The sequence below is a fragment of the Parasteatoda tepidariorum genome, chromosome 12 (genome assembly GCF_982258835.1).
Source record: "Parasteatoda tepidariorum strain Cologne lab strain chromosome 12, Ptep-v5.0, whole genome shotgun sequence".
NCBI lineage: Eukaryota > Metazoa > Arthropoda > Arachnida > Araneae > Theridiidae > Parasteatoda > Parasteatoda tepidariorum.
In genome coordinates, this window is record NC_141766.1 from 34,329,335 (window position 1) to 34,357,292 (window position 27,958).

The following is a 27,958-nucleotide window of genomic DNA, read 5'->3' on the forward strand; positions in this document are numbered from 1 at the left end:
TTTTTATTTATTTGTTTATTTGTTTGTTTGGTTGTTTTTTTGTTCTTTCATTGTATTCGTTTGTAATTTCTAAAGCACAATCATTTTTACTAAGAAAATACCGCTTAAACTGATTAAAGTGCTTATAAATTAAATCTTAATTAGCGGAAAAGAAGTAAAATGTTTAAAATAAACTTTTATAAAAAAATAGATATTTTAAAGCGCTTTATTTCGCAAACATTGTTTAAAATAAATTGCATATGATTTTCCAAAATAAACTTTCAAACTAAAGAAAATTATATGAATTAATAGTTTTAATATTTAGAAGTAATCTTTTGATTTCCTGAACTAAAGACATAATTTAAATTTGAATCTTTCTCAAATTTATAGATGCTGTAAATAGGGTGCGTTGTTTTCAGGAAACGTTTCACGACCAGCTATGACCAATGGAAGCTCAAGATACCTCAAGCTTAGTGTGTACGAAAAATTAACACTTAAAGGTCCAAACTTACAACTGATCTCCTGACCAAATAATCGGTGCATATTTCCCAGATTGCGGTTCCATGTATGTTTTTTTTTTAAATATATAACCGTCGTTGAACCGCCGACCCAATTTTTGGGTTTACGACTACCAATGTTCAACTCCATAGTCTCGTTATTTTGAACCCAATCCAGAAGACAAGAGAACTCTTGGATCGAGTATTAGGAGAAATTTGCCTTCGTGGAGGACTTTTTGATGGAACTAACTCGCATTTGCTTTATATGGAGAGGAAAACCACGAAAACCTCCGACGGTTAGCCTGATGGAAGGGGACTCTAACCCCTGATTCCATCTACAACTGAAGATATTTTACGTCAGCACTGTGGTCAGTGCAAGCCGGATGTGGAATTTGTATCAACCAGTCATTGCTGGGATTCGAACCCGGTTCACCTCATTGAAAGGTGAACGCTCTATCCCCTGAGCCATCACGGCTTCATGTATTTTGGGAGTCAGAAATCTAATTCCGCCGGAAAAAGTGTGCGTTTAATAAAAGAAAGCACGTTTTAATGTCCAATCTCGTAACTTAAAATATTGTCTGCTCTGAATAACCTCGAATTACAAGATTGTGTCCTAGCACGTGAAAATCCGATTATTATTATAAAAAATTATTCAGGATTATTAATTTCTTTTTGCGTATTGTGTATTAAAAGCATTAAATTAGAGAAAAAAACACCTAGTAACCCAGTTTTCAGTTTTTTTTAAATCGAATCTTAGTTTTGAAATCTCCATTTCATTAATGATACTTTGTTTTTCGTTTCATTACCGATAATATTTGTTTTTGAATGAAGTGAGAAGGTTCAGTTGCCGGATTAAAATGTTTCACTTTTGAACAGAATTTAATCCCTATAAATTTAGTGAAAATTTGTAAAATCAAATCAAAATGGAAACTTTTTGTGAAAAAGGGCAGAGTTAGGGTGCATAAATAAAGGGCTATATTTTTACAATATATGACATTACCAATTAATTTCTGACATGTCAAATCTTTAGTGTTAACTCTATTGAGTAATATTTCCTCTCGTTAAAGCATCAGTGAAAATTTTATCTGCTGCAAGTGTAAGCATATTTTGAAGATTATTATCAAACTTCCAGATATAAAGGAAAAGTAAAATTTGTAAAAACCTTGACACTCTAAAAAAGTTAGAGAGCCTGCGTTCGTTTTTCAACAACTTAAATTCTCTCTATATGTATTTATTTTTTGGTAATAAACAATCATTTTTTTTTCATTGTGAATAGGCACAATTTATTAAAATATGAACTCAGCTATTTTTTCTAGCAAGAAAGGAAAATAAAGTTTTGAATGCTAAATACAATAAAGAATTTTATAAATGTTATTACTCAAAAAAAAAAATATTCTATATATTTATTTCAAAAAATAACAGATTCTTATTAATGCCATCATTATAAAAAGCCTTGACTGTGATATTTGAAAATGTGCTCACTCTTTCACTTACTTAATTTATCAGAGCTTATGTTACGAGAGATAAAGATACACTTATCTCTCGTAACATAATATGGTCAAAACTACCAGAATATGGTGAAATTTATCATGTTTCTAGCTCTATGGGAACATCAAAAGCTCGGTAATTTTTACCGAAGTAATAATAATGATGATTTTGGTAACATTAACAATAAAATGTTCTTTTATAATATATGGTAAATTTTTACAAATCATGTAAAATTTTGTAATATTATCATACCTTAGAGCAGGTATATGAACCATTTATTCGGTTAATTTTAATTTTCAATTTGGTAATTTTTACGAATTATGCGTTGATCAGAACTATAATTTTCAAAACCAGAATTTCCGTTTAACCATTACCATATGAACGGAAAAATTGTCATAATAATGGTTGAAATACAGTATATTTTGGTTTTATTAACCAGAATTATGGCTTTTTTTACCAGAAATGCCATTACTATAGGGGAGAGTGGGGTCAATTGTAACAGGGTACGATTGTAACAGAGCAAAAATTTCGAGTGTCGGGTTCTAGATTTCATTTCTAGGTGGCGCACAAGGTGTATTTACTAAATCTACATGTACACCCCTGCTGGCAACCATTTTTTTGTACTTTTAAAAGAGTTACATCACAAAAGATATTTTCCCGCTACGTAAATACTTTTTTTGGTATTACAATATTATATTGTAACAAAGTAATTTTGTTTAAACAAATAAAAATTATTAACCGAGCATGCAAGCGGACACCTTAATTAACATTTCAAAAAAAATAATAGTTTTGTTAATTAACTAGCATTGTTTTTAACAAATGAAGCTGAAATGGCGTCTTGAGAACGATTGTAACAATAAGTAAAGGGACGATTGTAACAGCTGAAAATAAATAATCTCATGTTTACAAACCATTACTGAACTCTTTAAGAATCACCAATAGTTTCCTATATCATTTATATTATGTTGCATGTGTATTATTTTATTTGTCACCTTTCACAGCATGAATTAAAACTTTTAATCCCTTAAAGTTAAAAGTTTAACCCTTTAGGTCTCTGCTCATTATTATTTTTACTCTTAAAATATCACTACTATTTTGATCAATAAAAATATATATCACAACTATGATAATATGTATAATTAACTATGTTTTAGTTGAATTTATAAACTGTTACAATTGACCCCGTAAGTGGGGACAATTGTAACAAGTACACGACTGTCAAAAATTGTTAATAACTAACATAATAACATTTAAAATAAGGTATATATTCCTTTTTCTAGTAGAGGATAGTCTACTTTACTCGTCTGTCAATTAATACTAATAATATATAGGATTTTTTGTTAGTTAAAAATAGTTAAGTTAAGTAAAAAATGTTACAATTGACCCCATTCTCCCCTACAGCTCAATAGTTTTACCAGAAAATTTTTTCTCTCCGTGCATTTGAATAGAATTAATACCATGTTTCTAAAGTTTTAAACGTTGTTGTTGTTGTTGTTGCTACTCATCCTCCTGGTGTAGGACAACCTACACCAGATCCAAGGGACCCCTTCACCTTAGAACATCGAAAATCTTCTCCTACTCAACCAGGAGGCTCCTAAAAAATTAAGAAGGTGAGCAGGACTAGCGGGAAGGGAACAAGAGCAAGGAAAAAAACTATTTTCCCTATTCTACGTTTAACATTTAAACGTTTGTGATATAATCAACTTTTTTTAATGTTAGAAAGATGGCCATATAGCCTGTTTGGAAGGGCACTGGGCCGATGTCGAAGAGATTGTGGGTTCGATCTCCACCGGTCGAAGACTCCCCGTGTAGGCAATTGTGACTGATGCACGTTAAATCTGTCGGGTCGCAAAGTCCTCCATGTTCCCATAACGAATCAATACCTCTAGGGGTACTGATCCAGGAGCTCCCTTGTCTTCTGGATTGGGATCAAAATTATAAGGATACGGAGTTGAACGTAGGTAGTCGTAAACCCAGAATTGGGTCAGTTGTTCAACGACGGTTGTAAAATTTTAAAAAATGTTACAGAGATGGATTGGCTTAAATGTTCTTGGCTTACTCAAGATGTGGTTATCTTGGTCAAATTTTATCTTTTCTTTCATAGTTCAGGAATAATCATAGTAAATCACATGAATAGAAAATTTTAATTATTAAAAAAAAATTAAACAGGCATTATTCGTTTTCAGTCATAAAATAAACAATCACAAAAACAATTCAACCTGGCAAATGGCTTTCTTTTTCTTTGTTTCAAATTTGCGTTTTTTGGATTAAATTTACAATCACGGCTTCCATAACTGCAACTGTATCTCAGTGATACATAATGTTAAATAGCATCTTTCAAGCTTTAGGTTGCCGTGTGTTCTTGATAAAAAAAAACCTATAGCTAATTCGCAATATCTAACCAGTAAATTCTTTTTGCCCAAAAATGAGAAATCAAAGTTAAGTTGTTTATTAATCCCTTTCGTGCAGATTAAATCCTCAACAGTGAAGTATGTTTCCTAAATATGTTTTGTCTAATTTATGAGTAAATAAAAATTTAGATATTAAAAGAACAACTATATTTTAGTACTTGAAAATTGAGTTTTTTGCATTCATTTAGGTACCCAATACATTCTCTTGCCAGATTTATCATCCTCTCTTTTAATCTTGATTACTGTATCAAGATCATTTGGATTTCAAGAATAGGGCTGTCTACGGGCTGAGAAGATTTATTAAATCTAGGTTTCTTTCTAGAAAAACAAAGTGCTTAATCTACAAAACTCTTGTCCGGCCAGTCTTGACATATGCCTCTGAAGCTTGGACAATGACAAGACTGGAGGAAAATTGTATCGCAATATTTGAGAGAAAGATTTTGCGGGGTATACTTGGTGGTGTAAATGAAAACAATAACTGGAGAAGGAGATTTAACTTTGAACTGTGCACGATTTATAAACAACCTGATATTATTAAATATACAAAAATAAGTAGAATGAATTGGATCGCCCACGTTGTTCGAATGAGTGACGACAACACAATAAAAAAGATACTACTTTTTAGACCCACTGGAAAAAGAAAGCGGGGAAGGCCGCGGTTGAGATAGGCAGACTCAGCGGAGTCTGATTTTCTCGCAATTAATGAAAGAAATTGGAGATCAAAGATAAATCGGAAGTCATCATGGAGAAATCTTCAGAAGAAGGCATTGGCTCACATTGGGCTGTCTGGCCAAATATGATGATGATGATGATGACAGTATCAAGAACTAAACCACCAATAATTTAACCCCATACTGATGAACATGCGTGAACATCTACGTCTTAAATTTTCATCTTGTCTAATTTACACTTTCTTAAAATTCACTGAAAAAAATGGTTAAATAGCAATTTATTTAATTTGTATTTTACCTTATTCAAACAATATTATAACCATAATATTATATATAATATCATATTATAACCATAAATAAGATGGTAAAACCGTTTCTTAACCTAATGCGGCTAAACAACCAGAACTTCACCGTTCCAACTGGCCCACCTAATGAAACCACTTAGTTCCTTGCAACCTGGTACACATTATAGCCAAGAGGGCTAATCTTCCAAAACCATTGACAGACAGAATGGGGGATCGAGTCCCAGAGTTGACACCACAATATTACATCCATTTCTTTCATTCAACACAATGAAGAGTTTACAATGTCCTGCACTCCCCAATTTGTGACCCTGGACTATTAGAATACGGTACACTCATTGACGCATAAGTGACAGCCTTATAAAGCTGCTAAACTATCTCCAGTGTCCTATTATATTTCTATTTCACAATTTTGAAACCATGCAATTGGTTTAAAAAAAATGCATAATTTTGTTTTCATTGTTTTTTAACTATACTGGTTGTAAGCGGTTTCAAAACTGTAAAGGAAAAAAAATTCTTTTTCTTAAACTTACGGTTAATTGGATAGGTAGACTGCTGCCGGTTATTTACCATAAATTCAGAATGAAGATTCTAACAGTGTAAATGCCCTGTTCATTTGTGTTCTTTTACAGCAAAATTTAACCTATACTTGAAGTATTGTTACCCTTCTACCCTTTAATCTTCAACTACTGAGTTCAAAATTGCCAAAATCAATTTCAGAACTAAATATGAATTATTTAAAAAACTTACGGTTAATTGGATAGATAGACTGCATCCGGTTATTTACCATAAATTCAGAATGAAGATTCTAACAGTGTAAATGCCCTGTTCATTTGTGTTCTTTTACAGCAAAATTTAACCTATACTTGAAGTATTGTTACCCTTCTACCCTTTAATCTTCAACTACTGAGTTCAAAATTGCCAAAATCAATTTCAGAACTAAATATGAATTATTTAAAAAACTTACGGTTAATTGGATAGATAGACTGCATCCGGTTATTTACCATAAATTCAGAATGAAGATTCTAACAGTGTAAATGCCCTGTTCATTTGTGTTCTTTTACAGCAAAATTTAACCTATACTTGAAGTATTGTTACCCTTCTACCCTTTAATCTTCAACTACTGAGTTCAAAATTGCCAAAATCAATTTCAGAACTAAATATGAATTATTTAAAAAACTTACGGTTAATTGGATAGATAGACTGCTTCCGCTTATTTACCATAAGTTCAGAATGAAGATTCTAACAGTGTAAATGCCCTGTTCATTTGTGTTCTTTTACAGCAAAATTTAACCTATACTTGAAGTATTGTTGCCCTTCTACCTTTTAATTTCAACTACTGAATTCAAAATTGCCAAAATCAATTTCGGAACCAAATATGAATTATTTAAAAAACACTTAGCATCTGATGTAATAAACGTGTCTATTATGCAATATTAACACTAAATGATATTTTCATTTGAGTGGAAATTAAGATTATCTTTATCAAGAATTCTGTCCCACATTTCAGTCATAAATAAATCTGAGATAGCATAAGATTTGACATCGCCCTCTTATACTTTCATTCAATTTTTCAACATTAGCAATAATAAAAGGAGAAGAAAAACATGGTCAAAACGACCACAATAAGATAAAATTTGTCATGTTTCCGGCTCTTTGGGAACACCAAAAAGCTGCGTAATTTTTACGGAAGCGCTTTAGAAATAATTTTGGTAAAATTAACAATTAAATATGGTTTTATAATCTGCGATAAAAAAGTTTGATTTTATAAAATTTGACGATTATATCATGATTCCTTACAGCCTGGCTATAAAGCCATTTATTTGATTAAGTTCACTTTTCAGTTTTGTATTTCTTACAAAATGTGTGTAATTAAGAACTATAATTTTGAAAACCAGATTTTCTGGTAAACCGTTACCATATGAGCGGAAAAATTACCATGTGAATGATTTAAATATTGATTTTATTATGAAATATTGATTTATGAAGTATTTTGATTTTATTAACTAGAATTAGCAGTCCGGTAATTTTATCAGAATTTTTTCTCCGTGTAGATACCCTATTCATTTGTGTTCTTTTTTAAGCAAAATTTAACCTATAATTGAGAAAATATTAATCTCCTCCTATTTAAACTTCAGTATCTGAATCAAAAAATGAGCTATTACTTTAAAATTTAGTATAAAGTGTAGCAGACATAAGTGATATAAGTAATCAAGCTAATCAATTCAAACAAATCAATCGTGGGTATGTCACGAATTTTTTGATCAGCCTACGTAAATATACACTTGTTCGTACATTAATTTCATACCCGGCGAACACTTATTTCATGTTCGGCGAATACAAATTATGATTTAATTAGACAATAGACTAAATAAACAAAATAGACATTTTAAAGTAAAATAACATTTCAAATGCTGCATCCAAATTTTGCAAAATTTCCAAGCTATAGATTAACTGTACTATCATTATTGAAAGCATCAATTCATACGGTAGATTTAAAGTATCTAAAAGTAAAACGTTCTAAATATTTAATAGCAAGCTACATTTAAAAAAAATTTGTAAACTATTTTTAAAGAAATTTAAATATTAATAATTTAGTTTGGGTTATTTTAATTTAAAAATTTCTAGTTTATGGATTAAATTTAAAAGCAAAAAAAAATTTAAAGAGAACAAATTAAGAAATCAAAATCTTAATTTAAATAACACAAATATATTTTAAATATAGTAAAACATACAAATACACCTACTTTAGTTCACTTAAAATTTGAATTTATTTATTAAATTAAAAAAATAAATAATTTAATTTAATATTAAATTACTTATTATTATGTAATAATAAATTAATTGAATCTCATTAATTGAATTATTTGACTAGTTCTCTTAATAATTTGATTTATTTATTAAAAATTTGTGGATTAAATTTGAAAGCAAAATAATTATATTATTTTAAGTAAGAACACATGAAAAAATCAAAATTTTAATTCAAGTAATGCAAATACTGTAGATATAATAACTTACAAATTCATCTACTTTAGTTCGCTTAAAATTTGAATTTATTTATTAAATTAAAAAACTAAATAATTTAATTTAATATTAATTTACTTATTATTATGTTAATAATAAATTAATTGAATCTCATTAATTGAATAATTTGACTAGTTCTCTTAATAATTAGATTGATTTATTAAAAATTTATGGATTAAATTTGAAAGAAGAAGAAAAATATTATTTTAAGTAAGAACACATGAAAAAATTAAAATTTTAATTCAAATAATTCAAATATTGTAAATATAATAACTTACGAATTCATCTACTTTGGTTCACTTAATATTTTAATTTCATTAATAAACTGATTTGTTTGAGTTTATTACCTAAAGCAATATCATTTAAATATCCAAAAACTAATAATTTTTTAAATAAATAATTTTTCTATTTTCAAAACTCGTTTAACTGTAAACAACTGTTAATTATTCTGAAATAATGTCACGATTAAACCATAACAAAGAACTAAAATTATAATCAACTTACCTTGAATATTCTATGGTAGTGTTAGTTAAGATCGTTCCTTTTACATGATTGATCTAACGAAGTTCATCTTCCAATCATGACGTATATTCTCGTTCCCACCCTCTATGTAGACACCTTTCGAACGTTTTGCTTAGAAAACAGAAGATAAACGATTTTTTATGGTTTTAAATCTTTTTCGGCTCAAGGTTGCATGTTATTGGTACTTACTGATCTTTTAGAAAGAAAAAAAAAAGGTTTATGAATTTTGTGTATGGTCCTTGAAAAGATTTTCCCTTCCTTTGTTTTCAATTATGCAGAGAGTGGGTGATGTTATTTTGATAAAATTGATAAAAGTTGATTGAAGAAGGCTTTTGAGTATATCATGATAATTCAATATTTCATCTTATAGCGTTTTGTTTTGCCTTCTAAGAATGCTTATTTTAATCGAAAACGATTCTGATCAAATATATTTTTGAATAATTTTTTTGTCTGTTTCAATTTGTATTTGATTTTTGAGGATAATATTTAGAAAATTATTCTAAATTTACCTAATTGTTCTCATGATTTGCCTCAAAAAGTAAATTGTTTATAATTTGCTTCATTTATCCCTTCTTTTCACAAAATATAAGGAAATTTTAATGTTTACATTGTGATGATATACAATGAACTTTAGAATACTCTAAACATTTAAAAAATGTCAAGTATTCTTGCAACATCATAATTGTCTTAAATAAGATAATTGCAAAGATTTATTACATTTATCAACTTTCTAAATACAAATTTTTACCTGTAGTTCAATATTTTGGTGACCCAATTAACCTTTTATCCAATTTATCTTTCTACATATATATAATCCAATTTATCATCTTACAACTTTGGTCAAGTGATAAAAACTTAATTATAATTAGATAAAATATTGATTTATTACGTCTTAAGTAAAGCATTTAAATTGGAATTTGTATAACAAGGACTAAAATTATTTATATTTTAATAAAATTCTTATTTTGTGATTTAAAATAAGCTATCACAGGAACGAAAAACTTTTAATTGGTCATAAATAATTTACTTTTTAATTAATTACAACTTTTAAAGAAGAGAGAGAGTGGTTGTTATATTGATTAAGTTGATAAAAGTTGATTAAAAAATTATCTTGTGTATTGCATCATGATATATCAATACTTCATCGAATAGCATTTTGCTTTATCTTCTAATAATGCCTCGCAATAATTTATTTATTCCAAAACGACTTTGATAAATATTATTTTTTGAATTATTATTTTTATCAATGTGGCCCAATTATTTTTTTTATCCAATTTATCTTTCTGTATACGTATAATCCAATTTTTCTTTTTTCAGCTTCGTTTCTCAGGACAAAAAACACGTGATAAAAACTTAATTGTAATCAAATAAAATATTGCTTTGTTACACGGTAAATAACCCAATTTGTTAAATAAGGATTAAAATTATTGATCTTTTAATAGAATTCCTTTGCGATATAGAAAACACTGCGAAGGAACAAAAAATCAATCTTTTAATCAATGAAAACTAATCCTTTTTTCGGTTTATTATAAATAAGAGAGAGAGTAGTTATTATATTGATTAAATTGATAAAAATTTATTAAAAAATTATTTTGTGTACTGAATAATATTAGTGTTTCATCATATTTTGTGTACTGATAGTTCAAAGTTTCATCTTATAGCATTTTGCTTTATCTTCTGATAATGTCTTTCAATTATTCATTACATCCAAAAACGATTTTGATAAAATGTTATTTATGAATTATACCTTTTAACAATTTGCATTTGATTTTTGAGAATAATATTAAGAAAATTAATTATTCCCAAATTATAATTCCTAATATTATTCTCAAAGTACATTTAACAAAATTGATATTTTAAGACGAATTATAAAAATTATTAAGTTAATTAACTTAATAATTTTATAATTGGTCTTAAAATATCAATTTTGTTAAATGTACTTAATATTATATATTAATTTTACACATTATAATATGTAATATTATTTAATATTACATAATATTTTGTATAATATTATATGTTATAATATATAATATTATGTATTATAATATATAATATTATGTATTATAATATATAATATTATGTATTATAATATATAATATTATGTAATATTATATAATATTTTACATAATATTATAATATGTAATGTTATATATTAATATACACATTTTATAATTAATGTTATAAAATGTAAGAAAATGTCAGTGACACACAATGCCCTTTCGTATTCTTTAAACATTAGATAGATTATGCAAAAACGCTGACGCTATTTGAATGTCCCTGCCCAGGCGCGAAAATATCCCTGCTATAAAGCGAAATATCCCTGTAAGAGAAAATATCCCTGTATAAGTGTATAGTAACTTATCTCTAAGGGTCAGAAAATAAAGTTAGTTTTATGGTTAATGCAAGAAAAATATTACACAAATTTCTCGATTAAAACAATTGTAAAGCATTATCGCAACAGCTCTAACATTACTCGTCTTTAAGAAGAGAACTCCAAAGAGTCAGTTAATTTACCAGGTCTCTAAATCTAATTTTTAAGTCACAGTTTCATATTTTTGGTGGTCCAATTTCATTTTTTTTAAATTTATTTTCGTGGTCAAATGTAAGTGATAAAATTTTAATTGTAATGACCTAAAATATCGGTTCATTCCTCCTTGGACTCTCTTTTAAAAAAAGTGACTGAAATTGTCTTGTTTTTAATAGAATTCATCGTTAAAAAATTACAAATATACTATTGGATATGCAAAAAACAAATTTTTTAATTAAATACAATTAATCCTGTATTTAATTAACTATAATTAAGAGTGAATGAATGCTATTTTGACTAAATTCTTAACGTTTTTTATTCAAGAATGTTTTTGTGTTCATCACGATAATTTAGTACTTCATCATCTAGCGTTTTCTTCTAAAAACGCTATCCAAACATTTATTTAATTGAAAAACAAATTCAATCGAATATTATTTTTAAATAACTGTTTGCCTGTTGCAATTTTGATTTAGTTTTTGAGGATATTATTAGAGAAATTTATTAATCACCTAATCATTTTTATATTTTGTCTCACAATATCAATAGTTTTTAATGTACATCAATATTTATTATGCTGGCATTTATTTTGCGATACAATATTCTTTCGAATATTATAGACATATTTCGACACAAAGAAAAGAATTCCACTCCTTTAATTTATCAACTTACTTAAAGCAATTTTTAACAATCAGAATATTACACCATAGGTAATTTTTTTTCAGCGAGTAAGTTATATACATTAAAAATCAGACTTTTTCATGAAGCTGTCTCCCAGAATATTATTCCCATACCACGCTCTGCCTTGCTCTGAGGTATCAAGATAAAATTACCAAACTTTACCACATTTACCAAATTTTATCACCTATTATAAAACCATATTTTATTGCTAATTTTTCCAAAATCAATACTAGAGTGCTTCAGTATAAATTACTGATACTTTTAGTGTTCCCATAGAGCCAGAAACAAGCTAAATTTTACCATATTCTGGTAGTTTTGACCATACTTTTTTCTTCAGTGTACAATCAACTATTCACTTTCATGGAATCAATCATATATGTGTACTTATTTTATCAATTTACACTTATTTTTATCTCAGAAGTATACTATTTTTACCTCTTTTAGATCAATGTTTTCCTTTATACATTCTGGTTTATTTTAATAACAGGCCAAGAAATATATGATCAGTACCTACACAATCATAGATGTGTACTTATTTTATCAATTTGCACTTATTTTTATCTCAGAAGTATACTATTTTTACCTCTTTCAGATCAATGTTTGCCTTTATACATTCTGGTTTATTTTTATAACAGGCCAAAAAATATATGATCAGTACCTACCCAATCATAGATGTGTACTAATTTTATCAATTTGCACTTATTTTTATCTCGGGAGTACACTATTTTTACCTCTTTCAGATCAATGTTTGCCTTTATACATTCTGGTTTATTTTAATAACAGGCCAAAAAGAATATAGATCTGTGTGTTTTGAAACTACCACATTTGATATATATTCTTAGACCTTTGCCGAAATTGATTCATAAGGACCTGCTCATTAAGGTTAACAAATTAACTTTTATGTAAAAAAAAAAGGTTATCAAAATTTGATTAACCATTATCGAAATCAATCAGAGCAATAATAAAATTTCAACATAAAATACCTAGTTTATTTACCAATGAAAACTGGTAGTTGTTTTTAATAATCAAACTCATCTTTTTCGATCACTTTTCGTTCTATCAAATAAATGAACAGCTTTTTATATTTTTAATCTCATTTCAATGTATTTAACCTACAGAATTTAATGAAATTTTAATCAAGTTTTTATGATTGCCCTTTTAGAAGTTATAATAGAATATGTTTTAGGAATCATGCTTACGAAACAGCTTGCAAATTCGAATAAAATTATTTAAACTCAACTAAACTTTCAGAGCTGTGGAAATAATGAAGAATTTTTTTTCTAAATTTCATTATTACCACTTACATATATTACCACTTATATATATTACCACTTATATGTATTACCACTTATATATATTACCACTTATATGTGTTACCACTTATTATACTTACCACTGTAAATTAACTAAAATTTAGTACAATTGCGAATATTACTACTCAACTACTAATACAACTAATAACAATACTAATAATACTTTTGTACTAATACTACTACTACACCAATATTAAGCGTATTTATAGTAATAAAACACTATGTATTGAAAAATCATCAGTAGTCGTAATAATGAAAATCAATAAAAATTTCCTTTTAAATGCTTTAAATTTCTATCATAAAAACAACCACTTACAATAATATAAATAAAATGTTTTTCAATAATTCTGTTTCTAAATTCACTAAGGAACTTACTTCAAATTTCATACGCTTCTCTTGCTCAAAACAATGGATTTGGATTCTCCTAAAATATTTTTTCATGGCGTACTTAAATATTGAACAAAAAAAACGAGTTCAAGGCCTGCTTTAAGTTCATTCGATAATGATATTTATTCCTCTAAATTATAACTTTAAACGTAATGCATCGTAGTAACCAGAAGTTATAACTGCACATTATCTATCTTTGGATTATAGCTTTGATTTTAAGATAAATCGTTATGTAAAAGCATTATAAAATGACAGAAAGCTCCTCTGAGCAAATAACGAGCAAAACAAAGTATTTAGGGATCAAACTTTATAAAAACATTCTATAAGTGAACTTTTAACTTTGCTCACAATTTTTGAAATTATGGAGGTATCTCAAAATGAAATACACAAAGTTTTCAATAAAAGAGAGATATACAGGGGGTGGACAAAATAATGGAAACATTTCTATACTAATACATTTTTACATATTTCTCCAGAAATACTTAACGAATCACTTTATAACTTCAGTAGATAAGGAGATTGACTTCTTTTAGATCATGCGATTTCTCATGCATATCAATGAAGTTTAAACCTTTTAGTGATTTGAAGGATCGACAATAAATTACAAGCGGAAAATAATTGCATATAGAATATAGCTAGCATCTATATTTATTGCATATAGAACAATCTATTGCATATAGAATATGCATATAGAATATAGAATATGCTAGAATATATGCATACGTCCCTTGACGACGAATATTACATTCACCGAGTTGCACCCTAGGCACTGCATTCATTACATTTTTATTTTAGTTACATGCTAAAGTGACATTTTCAGTTTGAAATTACACTTTATATTAAATGTAACAAAGTATAAGTGAAAAATATTAATTACTTGCTACTGGTGACTTACTTGCTACATGTTTTTTAACACCCTATGCCAAAAATTTAAACCAAAGATTTGTAACTTTTGAGACTGTTTACTATATGCAATAATTGTACAAAAGTTCGTAAGCCTAGTTTAAATATTTATGCAGATAAGAGCATTTTTATAAGAAACTAATTCTTTTGTCGCAACGTTTTTTGCTATAACTTTAAAAAAAGTTCAATAAACTTAAACAAAATTTTTGAGCAACTTAAAATTAATTATAAAATTCTTGCTTTAAATTTTGAGAAAAATTCGTTTCAAGCTGCACAAGATATGAATAATTAAAGTAGTTCTCCCTTATACTGCGCATACTTGAGAAAAACTTTTTAAAAAAAAAATTTAAAAAAACTTAATTTTGCAGGAAATTGTATTTGGCAACTAATGAAAAAAGTCCAATTTGAACATCTTAAAAATTTAAAAAGTTTCAAGAAATTTTCAGAGTAGTTTTCGTACTTTTTGTTTAAAAAAAAAAGTTAAAATTGATAAGGGGTTTTCTACAAATATTTTGTATCACAAGGCACAATTTAATAACAAACGATAATACCTTACAACATACGTCCATACACCAAAATGTGATTTAAAAAAGAAAGAAATCAAGCGAAAAAAAAGATACTTTTATGTGGGATGATTCCTAACAAAGCCGGTGTCTTTTTTAATAAATCTTATTTAATAGTACAAAATGAAATATGTGGAAAACCACTTATCATTTTGAGCATTATTTTAAAAAGTACAAAAACTACTTCGAAAATTGCTTGAAACATTTTAAATTTTTAAGATATTCAATTTGGAATTTTTTTTTTTATTAGTTGCCTAATTCGATTCACAACAAAATTTTAAAAAAAATTCTTTTTTCCAGCGCATGCGCAGTATGAAAGAGCTACTTTAATTGCTCATATCCTGCGCAGTTTTAAGCAAATTTTTCTCAAATTTTAAAACAAAAATTATATAATTAATTTTAAATTGCTGTAAAAAGTTTAATTTTATGGAATATTTTTAAAGTTATTGCAAAAAAACGTAAGACAAGCGAGTTAGTTTTTTATAAAAATGTCCATAAATACATATAAAATATTTATAATTATCTACATTTATAATATGTATAAATACATAGATATATTATAACTGTATCTCCATAAATATTTAAGCTAGGCTTACGACATTTTGTGTGATTTTTGCATACAATATCCAAAATAACAGTCGCAAGTTACTAGTCTATTGCTGGAGTTGTTTAAAAACATTAATTTCCGTTTGTAGTTTATTGTCGGTCCCTAAAACCTCTAAAAACTTTTAACTTCGCTGATATGTAGGAAAACTTGCATGATCTAAACTTTTCTCAAGTCATAAAATAATTCGTTAAATATTTCTATTCGTTAAATAATTCTTTATAAAATATTCAAGCTAGGCTTACGACATTTTGTGTGATTTTTGCATACAATATCCAAAATAACAGTCGCAAGTTACTAGTCTATTGCTGGACTTTTTGGAATAGGTTGTTTAAAAACATTAATTTCCGTTTGTAGTTTATTGTCGGTCCCTAAAACCTCTAAAAACTTTCAACTTCGCTGATATGTAGGAAAACTCGCATGATCTAAACTTTTCTCAAGTTATAAAATAATTCGTTAAATAATTCTTTATAAAATATTCGTTAAATATTTCTATATTCGTTTAAAAAATTTCTGGAGAAATATAAAAAAGGGTATTAGTAAAGAAGTGCTTAAGCCTTATACTATATATCAAATAATAATTTACTAATGGCCATTGCCCACTGTTCGTTGATGCTCCGCAACGCCACCTTCCAAGATGGTGATGCAATCTTAAATGGTTTACTTTACATTCTTGTAGTTACCAAGCACTAATAAAAAATGTTATGTCCATTTAATAAACGCAATAACTACCCTAATTAAAAATTCAAAAATTTTAAAATGTGAGAAAATAAATGAAATGTAAAAAAATTAATGAAATATTGAAAATAAATGAAATGTAAAAAAATAAATGAAATATTAAAAATAAATGAAATGTAAAAAAATAAATGAAATATAAAAAAAATAAATGAAATATGAAGATATGAAAATAGAAAAGAAAGAAAATCTAACAATAACAATTACAAAAAAATGGGCATAGCACTTGATTTTTTTTTCTTAAGGAAAATTTTCGAGGTTAATTCCCCTAGAAAAATAAAAAAAAGGAGCACAGTTTAAGTGCCTTAACCCTTTAAAGCAAATAGGACACCGACGTCCCTTTTATAAATTTTTTTCTGCCACTCCAATTACAAGCAAAAATGTATTTGGTATTTCTTTAATTATTAAAAGCAGTCTAACAGTTACTATAAAAATCTGTAAAATTATCGGAATTATATATGTGCTATAATATAAAATCCAAAAAAATTAGTTTGAAAAGAAAAATTTCATTCACATTTAGAAATGTGTCAATAATTGCGTTTGTAAATTAAAGAAATTTTAATAATGAATAACTGTTTCTCTTAGATCTAAATAACTGCAAATGAGTGCTAATTTGAAAAATTATTGATTAGAAGTGAGCCGTGTTTGAAAGATTTTTCTTTTAACGCGGAAAAAGACACCCGTGCTTCATGCTGTATTTCTTAACCGTAAGTTATTAAAATGCTAAGTATAATATTTTTCACTTATTTTAACCTAAATGAATACAAAATAAGGGAAAAAAGTATGAAAAATGTGTTTAATAAAAATTCTGCATCAAGGAGTTGATGCTAAAAAGGAAAATGAATAACTCTGAATTATTTATTATATATTAACTATATTCTGTATAACCCCAGATTGAGCTATATATAAGCTTAAATTACTTGTGCCTTAAAACGGATAAATATCTTAAATATTTTTTTAAAAAAATGCTTTTACAAAAATCATCAAACAATGCATAGTTTGAATAATTTTTGCGTATTGAAAAATTAGATCACAAGCGCAATTTCATTTTATATTCACAAGATAATTTTCACAAAACTAAGACTTTTCAACTTCCTAACATTTTAAGACATTTTCATTATTAGCATAAGAGCGATGACTATGATGAAACAAAACTTAACAGTTGTGAAAAACTTCTTAACATTTTGAGCCATTTTCATTATTAGCTTGAGAGCGATGACTATGATGAAACAAAACTTAACAGTTGTGAATAACTTCCTAACATTTTGAGCCATTTTCATTATTAGCTAGAGAGCGATGACTATGATTAAACAAAACTTAACAGTTGTGAATAACTTCCTAACATTTTGAGCCATTTTCATTATTAGCTTGAGAGCGATGACCACGATGAAACAGAACTTAACCCAACAGTCGTGACTAATTATTACAAACTCACAACAGTAATAAAATTAGCCTATTATTCGCTATATTCATTAGTTCACGTGACGACAAAGCTTTCGAGTGACAGCCTTAAACAAATAATGATATAATTTAAACGAAGTAACTAGTGAATAATGATCGCACTGAGGGAAAGAAAATGTTCTGTTGAATGAGGTTTTTACTGATCTTGGATATTTTTACGTTGCTGATTTCAAATCTGCATTCGTTTTCCTCCTCCAAGCTACAACTTTCTTCTTAAATAACAATTTTAGTATTTTTTTTTCGCCGAAATCCACAAGTTTAAAAACATTATATAAAACTTATGATAGCATAAATGTTGCAACAAACTTATCGGAAAGTTAGGGCACATAATCAGGATTAAAATTACACACTTTCGGAAAAAAATCTCACTTTTGACGATACAACAATTCGTGAGCTGTATTTTGTTAATTATAAGAATCATTTTGTCACAAAACCATGCGATTTGTAACTAAACGCGAACTCTCAAACATATAACGAAAACGTTTCTTCAACTCGGAACCGCATCGCTGTCTCACCACCTCAAATCTACGAAAGTAATTCTTAATTTGACCAAACTAGAATGACGAAAAATGAAATATTTCTTTACTTTTGACGAAATTCGTTTCCTCGAGGAAGAGACGATACTTATTTTGTTCCTTGGACAAAATATTCCTTCGGAGCATATACCAGGAAACGGTTTCATCAAAAACGAAGAAAGTTTAGTGAAATTTGATTATCCATTTTTTCCAGTAAATAGGAGCCCATGCCCGAAAATGTGGTCATACGCCGGTAGGGGCACTTCCCTATTTTGAACTGTTCAGGCTCAAAAACGAACTTTTTCGAAATAATCATACTTCTTTTTCAATGGCTACAGATTCTTGGCCTTCAAAATATAGGATGGGCTAGAGCAATCTGAAAAATATGGGCGTAATAGTTTAGGCAGGAAAACTAATAGTTAAGCAGCAGTGATTTTTTTTTAAACTTCAAATGATTGATAAAAGAAGAAAAATAATAACTGAGTTTAAACATGGTTTAAAATACCATTTTTTTACAGTCAGTTAAAAGTTGGGTAATGTCAATTTCATTTACGCTATATCTCGAAAACTTTTAAAACTGATCGAAAACATTTTTGCAAACAATTATAAGATTCGTTTATCAAAAATAGTTCTGAGCAAAAAAAAAATTTTTATTATTATCTACCATTTTATTTATTAATAATCAAAAAAAAAATTAGCTGTGAGATATAAAAAGTTTTACGACATTTTAAAAAATTTATTTTTTACCGACGAAATGCAAAATTTCAACAAAATCGGTCAAATTGTTTCTGATTTATCCAAATTTTTAAAAAGTTGCTGAGTTAAAATGTTATTTCTCGAGTACTATTCAACCGATTGAATCAAATTTTTTGTTTCGTCATTTAAAAATTACATTCTTTAAAATGATGTAAAAACTTTTAACCCTTGTAATTCAAAATATTTCGACTACTATTAAATAAATCAATACAAATGCATTTAAATTATTTTTTAAATGGAATTATCCTTAGAAAAACGAATTTTATAATTCTGTGCAAAAAATTTTTGATTTGTTTTAAAAAAATTTGAAACATGGAGAAACAGGGAAGAAAAGAAAATAACACTAAGGAGTCCAAATTTTGCTTTACTGTGTAACTATTATTTTAACTATTTAGATATTTATATACTTTAAAATACTATTTAAGATAAATATTTTTCCACTTTTTGCACAGTAGTAATATTTTACCACTGAAAAGGGTTAGACCAATATCTCCTAGAAGAGAAAAACCTTTCGCCCGGATTACTTTAGTAGTGCGAAGAAACGAACATAAACAGAGTGTTAGGTGAGAGACTAAAGGCCTGTTTACACGGTCCAATTTCTTGAATCCGAGAAATTGGACGGATTTCTCTGTCCAAGAAATTGGATGATTCGTTGACACTATCCAAGTTCTTGAATGTCGCTGATTCGTTGAAAGAAAAACTTGCGCATGCGCATTGTTCATATTCAACATTATAAAATAATACTTACATAAGTTTAAAATTACTATATAAATTCAAATAAAATCTTAATAACACAAATAAACCTCAACAGATCAATTTATTTGGACTAAAATATATAAAAACCCACAACAAAATGACATAACTGCCTGCTTGTTGACGTCACAAAACCTAAGACGCTGATTGGTTAAGGGAGAAAAAACTTGGATGGAAAGTAGAACATGCTCTACTATCGTCCAAGAAGTTGGACCAAGTTCTTGGATGCTTGTTTACACGATCCAAGCTCAAAGCAAAACAAGTTTCCATCAATATCAATCAATCTCTGTCCGAGAAATTGGATCGTCTAAACAGGCCTTAAGAAATGTGTCACAACCTTCGGACAACTAAACTGAGCAGTGAGGGTTTTATAAAAAAGATGTGACAACGTTCAGACTACGAAAAGATCAGACTTCTCGCTTATGGTAACCCACGGAAAGACCTTCTCTCTTCTTGAAGGTGCTAGCTTGACCACTAAAACCACCCTTTAAACTATGTAATTATAGGGCAGAAATCTTTTTTCTGCGTTTCCACAAGTTTTATATGTTATCTATAAAATTCATTTTCTTTACAACCCTGTTTTACTCCATACCTGGGACAAAACGGGGTTCTTGATTCAATTTTCTTTCTTTTTAATAAAGAAATATTACTCATTTGTTTTCTTAAAATGGCATTATATTCTAAGAATATGAAAATATAATGTGCTCATCGAAACATTTGCGATTCTTTACCTATTTAATATTTTTAAACCCTGTTCAGACCAGCTTTTCTCTGTGCAACATAAAACTTTTTTGGTTGAAGATAATTTCAGAATCATTAATCATTCGTGTGCTAAAATTAAATAACATATTCGAGTTCGGCGCTTCGAAATATGTACAAAAGAAAGTATTGTCGGAAATTGACATTTTGTGGTACATTCTGTGCCATTTCCTTGTCAGAACAATTTTAGAAGATCTAATTGCGCAAAATTGGTGAAGAACGTTACTTAACCAACAATGAAAAGTAATTTTTCTTAGTTTCTATAAGTAATTCTACCTAGTAATTCAACAAGCTGATTAAAATGAAATTCATGTTTAATAAGGAAAAGTTGATTGATTGAAAATAGTAGAAAACTGTTATCTACTATTGTAGATTGAAAATAGTAGAACTCAGTAACAATTTAGTGTAACAAATACGCAAAAAACTATTTTTTCCATACGTATATTGGTTAACGCTTACATTATATTTAACATTAAAATCATCAAATAAACTGATCTACTAAATCAAGCAAATATTAAACTTTACAAGCAGAATTTGTTATTAGTATTTCAAAATAACAACAAAACATTTTAGCATAGTTTTATAATTAAACTTTCAAAATACATACTTATTCACAATAAAATTGATGCGTTTTGTTTTCTGTAAATAAGTCTGAAGTTTTAGCGTGACTGTCTATGATATTTACAACACCACGCCTCTAGTAACACGTAATGGATGCGATGACGTTAGTATTTGACTTAGTAATCTACGCTATTACCTTTGCCAAAGATTATGGTGACCATATTTACCCAGGTGTGAAGTGACCAGACGTTCTGAAATCTTGAAGACAGTCCTCAAATTTAATTGATTATTCCAAAAAATATTCAAACTCTTTAAGGATAAAAAATGTCCTCAAATGCTTTTATCCTGAGTCCTGAAATAGCCTCGAGTTTGTCCGAAAACATATAATCTTTTTTCTATGCAGTGAAATATCAAAAAAATCAGAACTACGCATGATATAAAATATTAAAAAGGAAAAGAAAAAAAGATAATTATATCTTACGGAGAATACAAAGAAAATTCAAAAAAGCACCATGCTAAACGAGGAAAACGTCATACTACTTTATTTAAATAATTTTCACACAAAAATTAAACAACCCCTAATAATCATGTGCTTATTCATTTTATATGAGTTCAAATTCAGAATATTATGTGATATTTCAAAACTGCCCAATAATGTTCAATGATCAAGTTTGCTGAAGACGTTTCGGCACCTGATATTAGTTATCGTTTTCAGAAAAATCTTTGTTGCACACATAAATATATATTTTCCTTAAATATATAGGTTTCCTCAAATCATAAAATTTTTCGAGAACGCTCCGCTGATTTGATCTCAAATCAGGGTTTATAAGTCTGGACACATTACCTATAATTTGTCTACGGTAAGAACTCCCTCCACCACAAAATCTGAGGCCGTCTGCTGCTATGGAAACAAGAATAGCGCATTTCAGGGAGGGTAACTTCTCCTCACTCTAGAGCTAACTCAGTAGTCCGAAGAAAAAGATTCCCTTTCTCTCACCGACCAGAGTCGAATTCTGTCCTAAACAGTGACCCCCACCCCTTTCTTGAAATAGTTATACCTCGTTACCATAGTCACCGCCACGAGTTCAGGCGAATGGCTAGGGGAGTTCTTACTTTAGACAAACTACAGGTGGCTCTTCAAAATTATTCCTTCGTTTTCAGTGATAATATTGTCTAGAAGGTTTCTGTATCAATAACCAGCAATCACGCCAAAATGATTGCCTAGTTTTTCTAACTTCAGGCTCACGAGAAATTAAAAAAAAAAAAAACGGACGTGGTAAAAACTCGTAAACTCCCCGGGCAACGTCAATGATGATTATTATTAATAATAATTTGTTAAGTTTTAAATTCATTTTGTGATTCTAATGAGCGCGAACAGGTACGGATACGGAAATATCTCCTTGCTGTCAATAAAATATAAAGATGTTGACAGAGGCTGAATTATATCACTTAAGGGACCCTAAATCAACCAATTGTCGTTTTCAGTATTCCTATTGGAAGATTCACACTCCCATCCCAATAGAAACGTATTCCTATTGGTTGTTATCGTAACTGATTGATAACTGATGGATTTCCATTGGGGGGCAGATAAGAGATGCGACGTCAGCTTTGACATCTCTATATTTCCATGCCAAAAATGTGTGGAGGAACTATATCTATAAACATGAGTCAACGATTTAGTGAAAAAGATAACAGAATTAAACTAGTAAAACTATTCAATTGCAAACGCCGTCTGCCAAACTGTTACTAAGCGTTGCTGGTTTTATTTATTTATTTTTTTTTTGCGACCATAAAGAGTTTTATCTGAGCAAAAATAAGTAGCCGGACGTAGTCTAATTCGTTAATCAAAACAAACACAGAGGGATGGAGTAGTAAACAAACAATGAACGAACACTAACATAAAGCTAACATGAAGATTGGATCTAAATGATTTTTAATTCATTAATATCATCTTTATAAAATTCCCCATAATTTTTTTCTTATAACTTGTTTGTTCTAAATGGAAAATATGCATATTTTAAATATTTTGCTTACTGCCTAGCATATTGTTTTGATTTTAAGGAAGGGGAATTATGAAGACAGTATTCCAGAAATTTTTCCTCTTTTTCTTATTTTGTCAGTCATGATTGTATGAAACTTGATTTATTATAGAATTCCATTCACAAGATATGCATATGTAATTATAAACGATGATTGATTGTATGCAAACCTGATTAAAAAGGAACTTCTCTAGAATTTTGAATGGTTTGTTTTTAATTTATAATTACTTTTTTTTATCACGGTGTATTTTGTTTTTTCTGTCTTTTATAGTGATATTTTAAATATTATTGTTTTCGACTGAAATATAATTTCAAAACAAAATCAACAATTTTAACATAGAGTTTGTTTGAAGCTGTCTAAAATGTTTGGCGCTGCTAAGGAGGATATTTCCGAATCTTAATCTGTCGCACCAACTGCAATCGCCTAGGCGTTAAATGGATTTTATACTTTCTTTTTTTAAATTTTTTAAAAAAGAAAATTAAGTGAAGGTTTTTCTAGGAGTGGTTACTTGGGGGAGATTTCTGTATCCTGATCTGTGGCAGAATAATCTCCAAGTCTTGGATACCTCCGGGCAGCGGCCCGCGAGAAGCTAAAAAAAACATCACAGAAAGGGACCAACTCAAAAGTTATAGCTCGTATTCACCCCTGGACAAACATCTACATGTTTTTTGTTTTTTTTAAATTTTCAGGTTTAAAATCTACAGGATACGAAAATATCCCCGCTATGTGTCTAGTACTAGTTTGAGGTTGTCACCTTCTGTGATTTTTTTTTTTTAGTTTCGTGGGCCACTGCCCAGAAGTTGACAAGACTTGGTGATTATTCTACTGCAGACGATACAGAAATCTTCCCTTGCTAAAACAATGTCAATTTCATTGAAAAATATTTTTAAAGAAATAACAGAAAAAATGTTGGAACAGTAAAATTGTGTTGATTGATTAAAAAAAAAATATAAATCTTATTACAAGAAGGATCTGCTACTTTTTGTTTTTAATTATGTTTTATTTTTATGATTTTATTTTAGTTGAATTGTTTTTTATTGGTAACTTTCCAAATAACCCTATGTTATTCTTTTTCAGCATATCAGCTATCAATTATGAATACAAATGATAACGTGGATAAAAGTCTCACAAAGATAACCATACATTTTTGTGACAACCTTAAACTTGGGAGGTTATTAACAAGGCCAGTAGTGTGTATGCGAGTTATTGATTCCTCTCAAGGCTCTTTACTTAAAAAGCAAGACAAGTAATAATCTATTTAATAACTTCATTTTACTAATTTAACGAATCATTATTTAAGATACGGAGTAGAACCTCGATTATCTAACACAAACGGAATTTTGTTTAACCCCAATAGCTCCCTTCAAATTAACTTTTCAGGGGTCTGTCCAGGTCGAATTTACTACCGTTTAGCGGTACCTTCACAAATTCAACTTTAGGAAGAACGGTAGTTTCACAAAGTACTTTTACTTAAAATTTTATTTTTTTATCCCTTAAGAAACTATAAATCCATATTTTGTGTTGATCTTTTAATGTAATTTTTAGTTTTTCACAAATTATGTCTAAATTTTCACAAAATAGATACCTCTCAGAAAAACCTAGACAGACCCCTGTTTTTAAACTTTTTAAGAAACTAGAATTTGCATGAAACTTTCCAAATCATTCTACCAAGAGGTTACATTTTCTTATATCTGTCCGAAATAGCATAGCTATGAATATTCTATAACTTGGATAATCTGATTTTTTTTTTTTTTTTAAGGAAAAAAAGGTTAAATTTTCTGTGTTACGATAAAAAGATAAGAAATTAAAAAATAGTCATAATAATTGACAGCCATTTACGGTCAGAACTTGCACTAATAGCTGTAAGGAGTGACTAAAATTCTGGTACAGTAGTTTTACCTGACTATAAAAAAAAAAAAAAAAATTTGCTTGTTTTATTTCAATAATATATAGAAAGCTGTCTCATTAAACTGTACTAACTCAATTTGAGCAAAACTTTGACATCCTGCAACCATAGAGTATAACAGAATTGAATTAAAAATTAATAAATTAAAGACCTCCTCAGGAATTATTAAATCTATATCATACTTATAACTTTCCCATTTTTAAAAAATCTGTGTTTGTTTTTATCAACTCAGCACTAATGTGTACAACATTTTTAAAATTAACATTTTTTAAGAAAAATATAACTTTTAGTTATTTAATTTTATTTAAAATCAAAAGGCATTGATAAAACTAATTATTTTTTGCAAAAAATTAAACTTTCTTTAAAATTAAATTAAAATTTCTATTAAGATTATCCAAGTCAATTACATTTTCTATATAAATGCATTTTGTAATAAAACATGATCACAACTTTTATAAACATATGATAATCTAATATATATGATGATCACAAACATTATAATAAACAAAATTTATGATTTAACTTTTGGTGTTTTTAAATTTCAGAGAATGTTTCCTCTTTACATAATAATAATGTAAGGAAAACTGTTTTTCTAAGTAAAAAGTCTGTGCACCAGAATACAGTTTTCTATTTGCAGAATCATTAGAGTTTCAATCTCTTTGACCTTGTAAAGGCAACATTTTAGACTGTGTCCAGGGGTCTGTTTGGAAGAAATTTGGGTCCGTTGACAGACCTTTCACAAAATATCTTTTCATAAAAACGGACCCTTCACAAAATAATTTATCTTTTAATCGGACCCTTCACAGATTTGTTTATCTTCATTATTGTTTTGTTAATCGAATAAAACCTTTCCAGGAAGGGGGGGGAGACAGACAAATGTAAACGAGCTAAGTTTTGCCTTCGGCAGACGCTTCTTCCTTTATTCGTCCGAAATGAATATTCTGCGTTCAGCCGTATAGGCTAAAAACCAAATACAGTGAAACCTCCTGTTATGGACACTCCTGCAAAACGGACGCCTCTCAATACGGACATATTTTTAATTCCCCGGGAATCTTCTATGAATAAACCATTACGTACATTCTCCGCAAAGCGGACACTCCCGTAACCGGACGCGGACAGTCATTTTGGTCCTGAAACGTTGTTTTTTATCTCTACAAACCGGACACTACTTTTTCTAAATAAATTGCAAGCTAAAAAAATTCAACTTTTCACCATTTTTAAAGGATGTAAATAAAACTTTTTGCCTTATCCATAACTAAAAATATTGTTAAGCTATTTCACCAGCGAAAAATCAATCTTTCTCCTGTCACCTTGCCTTATCTTTGTAAAGAAAGGAGAGAAAATGGTACTGCACTCCTGAAATAATTCTGACATCGGCATCTTTTGATCTTTTCATCTGGACCACACAGGTTATGAGACCCCTCAAGTTGAAATTGCTTTTCTCAATGCTTCTTCCCCATTGAAAATTTCTTTAATTTTCTTATCAATTTGAAGACTGTATTTAACACAACTGGGGTAAAAAAAAAAGAAAACAGAAGTATAATCTTTGAGATGTTTATATAAATGAAACATTTATTCAGACACTTGATAGCTGATCAATTGTGAATAATCATCTCCATAAGTACTCATGACTTACAGGGATGCATTACTTTTTTTTCTGTGAATCATAGGAGGTTTATTTTCCAAGAAGGTATTATCCATGTTCCCTATCAAATGATAAGTAGGTGTAAGGGGATGTGAACCTAATTATTGAAACGGACTGAGGACAGTACGCTCCTATTTGGTATCATATGTCTAACTTGAGTATCTATGCTAATAGGAAAATTATATTTATTTATCTGTAGCTACATCCAGAATTATGTATTTATATCAAACTTCTTTATATATTCTTTTTTATCTTTCTTATTGTTTAAATAAATATTCTTGTAGATATTTACAGTATCCTTGTAGATATTATTTAATAATTTCTACATCTTTGAGAATATTCAAAAAACAATTTACGGTGTTAAATTTCGTTATTAGGGTACCCTTCCCGTAAACGGACAACTCTCATAAACGGACAAATTTTTTGGTCCCATGAATGTCCGCTTAACAGAGGTTTCACTGTATTTGTATGTTGCATCTCTAATTTAGTAGCAGCAATTGCTGTTTATTTTTTAAAATTTAATTTTTTTAATTATAATTTTACAATGTTGAGTATAATCTTGTATGTCTTTACATTTTAAAAACTCTTTGAAAAAGTTTTTTGCAATAACAGGACCCTATTTGCACAAATTAGCAAAAGCAAGACCCTGGTGGAACGAATGTGACTTAACGTTTATTTTATATTTACAAATTACGACTAATTTTTTCACAATTTTGCAAAAACGGACCTCTCACAAAATGTCTGGACAGACCAAATAATATAAAAGAATACCTATCTAAATGTGACAGAACTAGTATAATTTTGAATGTAGGCACCAAATTTTTTAAAAAAATAATAATTCATAACTTCTAACTTATGTAATTTCTTCATAAAAGCTTTTTTAGATGACTGGTATTTCTTATTTTATTGTTTAAAAATTACTGCTATCTACATTATCCCCTACGATGTGCTAATG

General features: G+C 28.5%; 2 protein-coding genes across 3 annotated transcripts in view; one reads left to right on the forward strand and one right to left on the reverse strand.

Moving 5' to 3' along the window:
* LOC107454184 (cysteine-rich venom protein AnHyalC) overlaps nucleotides 1–21,565 on the reverse strand; it is an 81,752-nt gene extending 60,187 nt beyond the window's left edge. Inside the window, exon 1 of one of the 2 annotated variants that reach the window (XM_087155984.1) lies at nucleotides 21,459–21,565. The gene's annotated coding sequence lies outside the window, so the exon portion shown is untranslated. Of the gene's footprint in view, nucleotides 1–8,876; nucleotides 9,016–21,458 lie in introns of those variants that run through there. The other variant, XM_043041031.3, reaches the window with a different exon arrangement.
* Nucleotides 21,566–23,033: 1,468 nt separating this feature from the next.
* LOC107454186 (jouberin) overlaps nucleotides 23,034–27,958 on the forward strand; it is a 34,807-nt gene continuing 29,882 nt past the window's right edge. The window contains exons 1-2 of the mRNA XM_087155983.1: nucleotides 23,034–23,656; nucleotides 24,530–24,698. Coding sequence (XP_087012109.1) covers nucleotides 24,547–24,698 — 152 coding nt within the window. The 5' untranslated portion in view covers nucleotides 23,034–23,656; nucleotides 24,530–24,546. The remainder of the gene's footprint in view (nucleotides 23,657–24,529; nucleotides 24,699–27,958) is intronic.